This window comes from Bison bison, unplaced genomic scaffold (assembly GCF_000754665.1).
Source record: "Bison bison bison isolate TAMUID 2011002044 unplaced genomic scaffold, Bison_UMD1.0 scf7180017845362, whole genome shotgun sequence".
Lineage (NCBI taxonomy): Eukaryota > Metazoa > Chordata > Mammalia > Artiodactyla > Bovidae > Bison > Bison bison.
The window spans coordinates 2,085-12,123 of record NW_011475935.1 but is presented as its reverse complement, the minus strand read 5'-3'; the positions used below and the strand labels follow the sequence as shown (position 1 = coordinate 12,123).

Genomic DNA, 10,039 nt, shown 5'->3' with positions numbered 1-10,039 from the left:
TCTTCCCTCCTCCCCAACCCTTTCAGGGACTGATTGAACTTTGTAGACTGAGTCTCCACTTCCCTGTTTTTGTTCATCTCCATCTCAGCGTTGCTGTGTGTAGGGCTCTGCATAATTTCTTAAGCTTTTTCTTCCAATTTTCTAGTTGTTTCACTAGCTTTATAAAGATTCTGATTGTTTTGTGGTTTTTTGATTCAGTTCAGTTCAGTTCAGTAGCTCAGTCATGTCTGACTCTTTGCAACCCCATGAACTGCAGCATGCCAGGCCTCCCTGTCTGTTACCAACTCCCGGAGCCCACCCAAACCCATGTCCATTGAGTCAGTGATGCCATCCAACCATCTCATCCTCTGTCATCCCCTTCTCCTCCTGCCCTCAATCTTTCCCAGCATCAGGGTCTTTTCCAATGAGTCAGCTCTTTACATCAGGTAGCCAAAATATTGGAGCTTCAGCATCAGTCCTACCAATGAACACCCAGGACCGATCTCCTTTAGGATGGACTGGTTGGATCTCCTTGCAGTCCAAGAGACTCTCAAGGCTCTTCTCCAACACCACAGTTCAAAAGCATCAATTCTTCAGTGCTCAGCTTTCTTCACAGTCCAACTCTCATCCATACATGACCACTGGAAAAACCAGAGCCTTGACTAGATGGTTTTTTGATTAGCAAGTAATTGCTTACCCTTAATCTGAAAACAAACAAAATAAATGGTGAGCATAAATTGAGAATGCTTTCCTTCAGAGCTGTCCACTTGCTGCCCCTGGGAACCACTGGATGGTGCCAGGTGAGGCCCAGTTTCATCCCCGGTTCAGCCGTGTCCACCCTCCCTCAGTGAACAGTCACCCTCCCTCGAGGCAGCCCTGCATTCGAGTGGTCACACCAGTCTGCTGTGTTTCCAGGGTTCCTGCCTTTTACGCGCACACACATACTCACTCATACTCGTTTTCATCAATTACTGCAGACTTCAGCGATGCAGCAGAAATTATATGTTATGAAAGAGCTCCTTGTTCATGGCAAGAGGGCCTGCAGCGGGTGTGGTCCGCTCCGTGGCCAAGGGCAGAGCCACTGGTCCCGCGCCGGCCGCCCGCTCTCCCCTCCCCGTCCCACACCGCCCGAGCTCCTCTCCTCGTCCTCCACCGCCCGCTCTCCCCTCCCCGTCCCCCACCACCGCCCGCTCTCCTCTCCCCTCCCTGTCCCCCACCACCGCCCGCTCTCCTCGCCCCTCCCGGTCCTCCACCACCGTCCGCTCTCCTCTCCCCTCCCTGTCCCCCACCACCCTATCTCCCCTCCTCGTCCTCCGCTGCCGCACGCGCTCCCCTCCCCGCTCCTCATCCTCCTCCTCCGCTCTCCTCTCTCCCGTCCTCATCCTCCTCCTCCTCTCTCCGTCCTCCTCCGCAGCCCTCTCTCCCCTCCTCATCCTCCTCCTCTCTCCGTCCTCCTCTGCAGCCCTCTCTCCCCTTCCCATCCTCCTCCTCCTCCATTCTTCCCTCGCCGCCCACTCTCCCCTCCCTGTCCCCCACCCGCGCTGCCCTCTCCGTCATCCTGCACCACACACGCTCCTCCCTCCGGACCTCCTTCCGCCTCTACTTTTCAGGCTGCTTCTCTACATCTCCCCCTCCCATCCAAAGTCTCCTCACTTCCGCCCAGAGCAGTTCAGTGTCCTCAGCCTCTGGAGTCGTCCTCAGCCTCTGAAATCCACCCCAACGCACATCTGCAGGGTAGGGGAGCAGGAGGAGAACAGCAGGCGCTCTCTGCCGGGTCACCTGCCCCAGGCAGCAGTTCGAGCAGCCCACTCACCCCGAGCATGCTGGGCCCCCAGGTGCCCGGCCCAGTCCCGGTCACCACATGGGCCACGTGCGCCTGCCGTCCTGTCTTCAGGACGCGTCATGCAGATGGAGCTCTGTACCTGAGGGGCTCGGCGAGCACTGTGCACTGTCCTCAGGAGCAACAGACTCCACAGAGTCACTGTGTTGTAAAGAAAAATGGAAAAAGCGGGCTAAGGGATTGAATTTGCTTATCCATTCTGAAGCCATCATTTCCTTTCTGATCAGAGTCATCTGTGAGACAGCTTGTAGTTAGTAGTTACAATTTCTCCAGTGGCAGAACTTGGAGCAAATGATGTTTATGCATTTCCCAGTGTATGTAAATACAATTCAGAAAAACTCTGTTATAAGTAATCTCATTTTTACTCTGCTGACCCCAGTTAGAGAAGGAAATGGCAACCCACTCCAGTCCTCTTGCCTTGAGAATCCCAGGGACAGGGGAGCCTGGAGGGCTGCCGTCTATGAGGTCGCACAGAGTTGGACACGACTGAAGTGACTTAGCAGCAGCAGACCCCAGTTAGGGGAATACCGCTTCTGTCTTACACCTTTAATGGAAGCCATTACTTTAGATCTGATTTCGTTCCCTTGGTCAGAATCTGCTGGTGCCCAAGGGCCGCCGTGGAGGACAGAACACGGCGGGACCCTGACACAGCACTCAGCGTTCACCGTGGGTGCAGCAGCCGGTGGGGGTGGCGGTGCTGGGCAGTGACGCGGGGGCTGGGTGGATGCAGCAGCTGGTGGGGGTGGCGGTGCTGGGCAGTGACTCGGGGTCTGGGTGGATGCAGAAGCCAGTGGGAGCGACGGTGCTGGGCAGTGACGCGGGGGCTGGGTGGATGCAGAAGCCAGTGGGAGCGACGGTGCTGGGCAGTGGCGCGGGGGCTGGGGAAGGCCTGGCTGGCCGGGCGAAGCCTGGCGAGCCACATGGCACTGGCCGCTCTGCTCTGTGGGCGACAATGGGTTTAGTCTCAGACCCATCCTTGCCCACACGTCTGTCTGTCTTCCAGGCATCCGGGATGTTTCTAAGTGGAGTGAGAAGACGAGAAAGCCTCTGGAAGCCCTCTATGGGTTCGACTACTTCTCCAGAACCTGTGAAAAGTGGGTGGATGGTATAGAGCAATTTAAGCATCTTCCAGACGGTAGGTCACACGAGCCACTTAACAGTCCCTTTGCTGGTTAGAGAGGCTGAGTGAGTTCCCCTGATGCTTGAGAATTCCTTGGGGATTGACACACTCGCCCACCATCCTTCCACACTGACGCGTGAGCAGAGGGTGATCGTGTACAAAGGCAAGTTCTTGTGCCACACACCCTTCTGGCATCAGAGACAGACATGTGTCCAGAGTTCACGTTGCTGAGTCTCTCGTAGCATGCTGGTCTTTTCCCCTTTGTCTCCAGAAGTCTCACATGCTCTTCTAACTCCAGGATGGTCACTCAGAAACAAACAGTGGCCACACAGACGTCCCCCTTTTCACGTCTAGAGGCATCAGCCCACTGCCGCCTCTCTTACCCGCCAGGAGAGGAGGGGTCTCTGTCACGACCCTCGGCCCCCGTGGAGTCAGGAAAGGAAAAGGGTATTCAGCCCTTTCCCGTCTTCAGAGCGATGTTGTGTCACTTCGGCCGTGACAGGTGTGTTCCAATAACAAGAACTGGCACCCTTGAGAGAAGCTCTGAATTAAAGTCTGTTCTTAGAGCTGTTTTCATTTGTAATCTCTCATTTTTCTAATTGCCAAAAGAATAGAGAGTAGGTGGGATCTGACCTTGAAACACATCAGTTACCAAACAGTTATGATTCAGGGCCCAGTTTTGTCTCCTCAGTAGTCATTTCCAGAATGAGTCATCTGTCAGAACTTTCATAATGAGAAGGACGTTTGGAAATGTTACTTTTTTGCTGTAAGTTCAAAACAAGTATATCCTGTTCAGACACGGTATCCACCCATAGGAACAGGGCCTTGAAATATGTTTCAGGAGGCTGGAAAGACAAGCCACAGACAGGAGTGACTGTTTCCCGAAGGACGGGGGTCCAGGGCTTGTGAGGTCTTCGTTCCCCAGCCTGGGATGGAACTCCCCTGCAGTGGAGGCACGGGGTCCTAACCTCTGGGCCATCAGGGAAGTCCCTGCAAAAAACTCTAAAAACTGAACAGGTAGAAAACAGCCTCATTAAAATACAGACAGACAGTGAGATCCCACTACCTCTTAGAACAGCCACACGGGAATTTTAGGGCAGTGAGAGCACTCTGTGTAGTATCATCGTGCCGTGTCTGTGTCGTCCTGCGTTTGTCCAAACCCACAGCGTGAGAACCGCGGATGCAGGGTGGTGATGACGCGTCTGCTGTAACAGATGTCTGATGGGGGTGTTGGTGATGGGGAGGCAAGGAGACGGGGTGTGTGCCCGTGCCTGCCTTGCAATTCTGCTGTAAACCTGAAACTCTGAAAAATGAGGTCTACTGCAAAAGAGAAAGGGAGGGAGAAAGTGTCACAGAGAATCTGGCACCGCCTGAATCATCTTACGGCAAGGCTGTCAGTAAACGACCTCTCTCCCTGCAGGGCTGGTTCCATGCATTGAGGCCCTTGTCCAGTCCTCGGGGTTGTGGCCGCTCAGCGTAGTGTACGGACGCGTCGCGGGTTTGGCGTCAGACAGGCCCGGGTGTGTGCTCTGGCTTTGCCATGTGGCTGCTGTCCGAGTGGATTAAGGGAAACAGCAGGTCGGGACGCGGAGCCCGGCCTGTGCCTTGCTGCCCAGGAATGCGGTCGTCCCTCGGGGCAGGGCCTGTGGTCTCCCCAGGGCGGGCAGGGGGCAGGCAGGGTGGAAGGCAGCTTCCGTCCTGCTGAAACTGTGGCTTCGCTGTGAGGAGCACAGACTTGGAGGGCCGGCGGGGGCCCCTGTACTTCAAGGGAGAAGCTTTTCAGATGGCCCATGTAATATGAAGACTTGCAGGTTTTTTTGTTCAACTGCTGTTTTATATGAATTATGAATCTTAATCAGCCAGGACTCCTTGTTCACTAGTAGAGCTTAAAGGAAAAAGGCCAGGAGAGACACAGAAAAGGAAACCTGCAGACTGTCGGAGCTGGAAGCACTCAGGCCATCTGATCCAGGCCAGACGCTGGCGGGGGTGGGGGTCTGCCCCCCACCCCAGGAGGGCCTCAGGAGAACAGTCTCGTGTCTTGCAGGGAGCATCTGTCGGGACCTGCTCCCCCTGGTCCAGTGCCCTACCTTAATCGTGCACGGCGAGAAGGACCCCCTGGTCCCACGTTTCCATGCAGACTTCTTACACAGACATGTGAGAGGGTCACGGTGAGTCCAGCTGCAGCCAGCGCTCTGCCCCAGGGCCCTGGGAGGCAAGCGGGAGGTGCTGCAGGAGGCAAAGGCTGAGGGCTGGGCTTTCAGGGTGTACCCCACCCCATTTGGGAAAGAGGGGCCCAGGTGCCCTGGGTTTTGGCAGCGGGATCAGGGGCTCCCGCCCTGGTGGCACCAACCCAAACAGCCATCTCTCCCTTGGGAGCTCTCACTGTAAAAGCACCGCCTGCCCAGCAAGTCTATAGAATCAAAACAAGGAAGCAGATCGCTGTCACTTGCCATCCACGTAAATACTTCCGTGATTAGCACTTTTGTGTGTTCCTCCTTTCCTAGTATTTTTTAACATAAATACAATCGTATTCTGTCTTCAACTTTGATTCCTGCCTTTTTCCTGCTTAAAATTATGTTGTACACTTTTCACGTTAAGCCTTAAACATATACACCTCAGAGAAGAACCTGTTGCTCAGAACCACAGGAGAGCAGGGTCTGCCCGCCGGCCCCGGGCACACTGGAGGGCCTGACGAGATGTGTCAGCAGAGCCTGGTCTTCAGCCTCATTCATGTCTGTGTGGAACGGAAGTTTATCGTTTAAATACTCAGGCTGACTTGAGAGGCAGCTTCTGCTGGTACTTATTCAGGATGAAAATTCCACGTTGAATAAACCTGATGTTTCCCTGATAACACAGTGAGGCACATTGTGAAGGAGAAAGTAAGGTCTGGCCAGGAGGTCGTGGCTCGCAATAAACTCCCAGGGAGCCCTGACCTGTTGAGAGCCTGAGTATTCACCCCAGAGATGCTGTCATTACCCGGGACATCTTTGGAATTGTATAGAATTCTTTTGAAATTGGCCTCATTCTAAGTGACCTAAGAACATCCTTCTCCTCCCCGACATGAGCCACTTCCAGTGCCCACTGCAGGCCAGCCCGCCTGGACCGCCCCTGAGCTCGGAGTAGACTCAGACACGGTCCCTCCACTTCCTAATTGTGCTCTTTATTCTACAAGAGACTTTAACAAACAGATTTCTTGGACAGTTTATAAATGTGGGAAACATGCTTCTTATTCTGCAATAAAATATCACTAGTATAAACTTGTATAATTTCTGTTTCCAAACAGCATTTCATATTTCAGAAGGCACCTTATTTTACTACAATATCTAATTGTACTTTACAGCAAAATCATGGGAAAAAATTGTCCCTATTTTACAGATGGGGTAAAATCAAGGGTGAGACACGTTAAGTCATCTTCCAAGGTTGCATAGCTAGTAAATGACAAGTCCTGGATCTTTTTTTTTTCCTCGTAATACAGTGCGTCCCTCCCCCAACACAGCTGCCTCTCATACTCTTATTTTAATATGATGATGAGAGGCCTGAATCACCTACTTTCTGACCTGGTTAAGTGTCTTCTCTCTTCAGAAATGACAAGTTTTTGCACATTGACGCTCATGATAAATGACATGTGTTCTCTTAGAGAGCCAGGTTCAATAAAAGTCTGCAAGAAAGTTTAATTTAGGAGTTCTGTTCCAGACCCATCTCCTAGCAACTGAATACATCAATATGGGAGAAAAATATTCCCTTACCGTTCATATGTTAATGGTTTCAGTACATTCGTTTATGGAAGGTCGTTTTCTCAGAGTAGGATTCTTTGGAACAGTTGAGTCAAGAGGAAAGTGTGCTGCGATGATTGTCTGAAACTGGCCGGCATATTACGCTCGTGCCCTTCCACTGCCGGGAGAGCCCTGTAGGTTGGCCAAGAAGCTAAAAACAGTGGTTAATTTTGGACCCACAGAAGGAACATTGATTCCTTGAGCATCAAGGTCCTCCTCCGACTGTGCTCACAGGCCTTCTGACCCCTAGGGAGCCACTTAAGTGCAGGGTGCTTCCCATGAACTTGGGGCTTCATTTCCTTGCCAGAAACAATTAAAGACACAGGCTGGCCCCTCAAAGATTTTACCTGCAGATAGATATCAGGTATGAAACAAATGCCTTTGTCTCCTAGAGCTGCTCCCAGAAACAGTCGTGTGTATTTCTGTATCCGTTTCCCAGGTGGGCCCAGTGGAGTCTGCCATCCCTCCCTGCTATCTTCTTGCGGGATGAAGGGGGGCATATGCGCACACCTGAGACGGACAGGGACTCAGGACAGAGTAGCCGCCTCTGCGGACGGGACGCTGGTGTGGGCGTCAGTGGTCAGGGCCCGAGACAGCCGCGGGGAGCGCGGCGGTCGGTCAGCAGCGCCCTCGGGCCTGCTGGTGGTCTTTGCTGAGACCGAGCTCTCTACCTGGGGAGCACAGACCGCACCGCGCCTGAGTGGACAGGATTCGTAGCTGGTGTCGGTGCTTCCTGCTTGGGGATCTCCACAAAGCACGGAAGAGGGCTGGCCCCCTCAAAGCAGGGCTCCGCGTCAAGGTCTAGCTCGGTCCACGCTGGGAGGCCCGGGGCGGCTCAGTGCCCCCTTGCCTGCCGGCATCCTCGGTAGCTGGCTCTTTCTGTCCCTTGAGGACAGAAGCCGTGAGCGTCCTGCGAGCCCCGTCCCTCTAGAGGGCCGGGGCTCGCCCTTCTCTTCTGAGCAGCACTGGCCTTGACTGGGGAAGGCCTAGGCTACTGCTGACGGCATTACTAACCTTCCCCAGGGGCTCAGAAAGATACCAACCACAGATCCTCCTCTGTCAAGCCGGTGATCTTGACAGCCTGGATACCCCCTCACCCCCCTGCCCCACATGGTCAGTTGCCAGACACCCGGCATCACCCAGGGACAGGTCTGTTCCAAGCTTCCCCCCTGCCCGTTCACCAAGGTCCTGGAGCTCCCAGCCCCCTGCTGTGGAAAGCAGAGAAGCAGGCGATGTGGTGACTGGCATTCTGCCTGAATACAGTCCTTTTAACATCAGTGACAGTGGACAGAGCAAGTCAGGCCTGCACGTGTGTCCTGGAACCTTTGTTTAAAACTCCATGTCTGCACTGTTATAGGCAGTAATGCAGTTTAGAACTCAGAGAAGCCTGCCTTTATTAAAGAAATTGCAGACCATCCACATCTGATGAGCCCCGTTGAAAGGAAGCGCCTCCCGAGGGGGGCGGGGTGTCCTGAGGGCCGCAGATCCGGGCGGGGCCGGCACCGGCACAGCCTCAGGGAGGCCCTGCCCAGCCGTGTGCAGACTTACCCAGTCCTCCAGCACCCAGGGCAGCCTGGGGGCTTCAGCAGCAGGCGGCAGCGCCTTCTGACGGGTTTTCCCACTACGCAGATACTCCAGGAAGGTCCAGTCCAGTGGATTCTGGACACTTCGTATTTTTACCATCTTTCCAATCCTCTCTTAAAACCAGTCTTACTAAAATGCTTTTTCCCTTAGGTACCCACCAGGTTGCACGTCCTCCTCTCAGTCAGGTTTCCAGTCAAACCACTCCTTATCTGGTTCAGCTCCCAGTGCAGCGGAGCACTCCTTGGCTGTTGCGGCAGCCTCGGGCTCTCGCTCCCGAGTCTCTGTTCTGGGGCCACCCCTTAAGATGGACTCACTCTTTCTCCTGATGGAGGTCGCAGGGGACAGAAAACAGGGTGGTTGCCCAGTGAGGTTTCCGTGAGACGTCAGGGAGGGGGCGGGTTTTCTGACGATGCGCCACTAACCATCCGTCCGCCTTTCCCTCAGGTTACATCTGATGCCGGAAGGCAAGCACAACCTGCACTTACGCTTCGCAGACGAATTCAACAACTTAGCGGAAGGCTTCCTCCAGTGACGTGTCCCAGGACATGTGGACTGGTGAGGCCTGGGCCCGCGGGCCAGCCCTCTGCTCACCTGCCTGCCAGGCTCCCTGTGCCTCCCCACAGACTGCTCCTAATCCAGTACCGCTGAGGACATAGCATCCTCTTTCATAGCTGCAGAGCTTGAATCTGACCTTTTCATACTGGGATTTTCTTCCATTGCTTTAAATAAATTCCTGTCGTGATTTACTTTACTTTCAGGTAAGGTTAAGCACATGTAGTGTTCACGACTGCTGCTCTTAAGGTGAGCTGAATGTACGTGCTGCCTTCTATTGGAGGGGTGCAGGCGTGCACTGGCCTCTGGAGTCATCACATTGTCCACAGAGAGGTGGGGAAGCTGAAAGCAGCCCCCGCCCAGGGCCCTGGATTCCATGTGCTCACGGGGCTGCTGGGATCATGCAAACCGGGGAAGAAGGCCAGCGTGGTGCCCTTCTGTCTCCCTACACACTCCTGGCTGCTAGTCCCTGAATGCTTTGGGCCAGTGGAGATAAATTTGCTTGCTTGCCTCTCTCCCTGGTGTCTCAGATGGTTAAGAATTCACCTGCAATGCAGGAGAGACCCAAGTTAAATCTCTGGTTTGGGAAGATCCCCTGGAGAAGGGAATGGCAACCTACTCCAGTATTCTTGCCTGGGAAATCCTGAGAACAGAGGAGCCTGGTGGGCTACAGTCTGTGGAGTCACAGACAGTCAGACATGACTGAGTGACTTATAACACTTTCAGTACTTGCCTCTCTCTACTAAAAGAGCAGAAAGGCTATTAATTAAAAATATGAAAATAAAAATCCTATTAACAGTTACTAAACCCAGAAACATACTTGGAAAGGAACCATTCAGTGAAAGAATAAAAATTATTTGCAATAAAGAGAGACCACAGGTTTTGGACACATGCTTTTTTATTAGTATAGATATCTTAGACAATATTGCAATTTCCAGAGGAGTTCCACATTATTACATCAACAGTGAATTTCTGACAGAGGCAAAACTGAGCACCATAGTATACGAATAGAAAGACCATGCTTGATTGAGGACAACAGAAGTCACTAAGGATGCACGATTTATCTGACAAAGTTCTCAGGCCTCGTCCTCGCCCTCCTCCTCCTCGAACTCGCCCTGCTCGTCGGCCGTGGCGTCCTGGTACTGCTGGTACTCGGACACCAGGTCGTTCATGTTGCTCTCGGCCTCGGTG

General features: G+C 53.4%; 2 protein-coding genes across 2 annotated transcripts in view; one reads left to right on the top strand and one right to left on the bottom strand.

Moving 5' to 3' along the window:
* Window positions 1-9,721, top strand: part of BPHL (biphenyl hydrolase-like (serine hydrolase)) — a 15,707-nt gene extending 5,986 nt beyond the window's left edge. Inside the window, exons 4-6 of the mRNA XM_010833927.1 lie at window positions 2,823-2,954; window positions 4,984-5,107; window positions 8,741-9,721. Of these exons, the coding sequence (XP_010832229.1) occupies window positions 2,823-2,954; window positions 4,984-5,107; window positions 8,741-8,828 (344 nt within the window). The 3' untranslated portion in view covers window positions 8,829-9,721. The remainder of the gene's footprint in view (window positions 1-2,822; window positions 2,955-4,983; window positions 5,108-8,740) is intronic.
* Window positions 9,722-9,924: 203 nt separating this feature from the next.
* The window catches only part of LOC104984279 (tubulin beta-2A chain-like), a 2,140-nt gene continuing 2,025 nt past the window's right edge, over window positions 9,925-10,039 (bottom strand). The window contains exon 3 of the mRNA XM_010833948.1: window positions 9,925-10,032. Coding sequence (XP_010832250.1) covers window positions 9,925-10,032 — 108 coding nt within the window. The remainder of the gene's footprint in view (window positions 10,033-10,039) is intronic.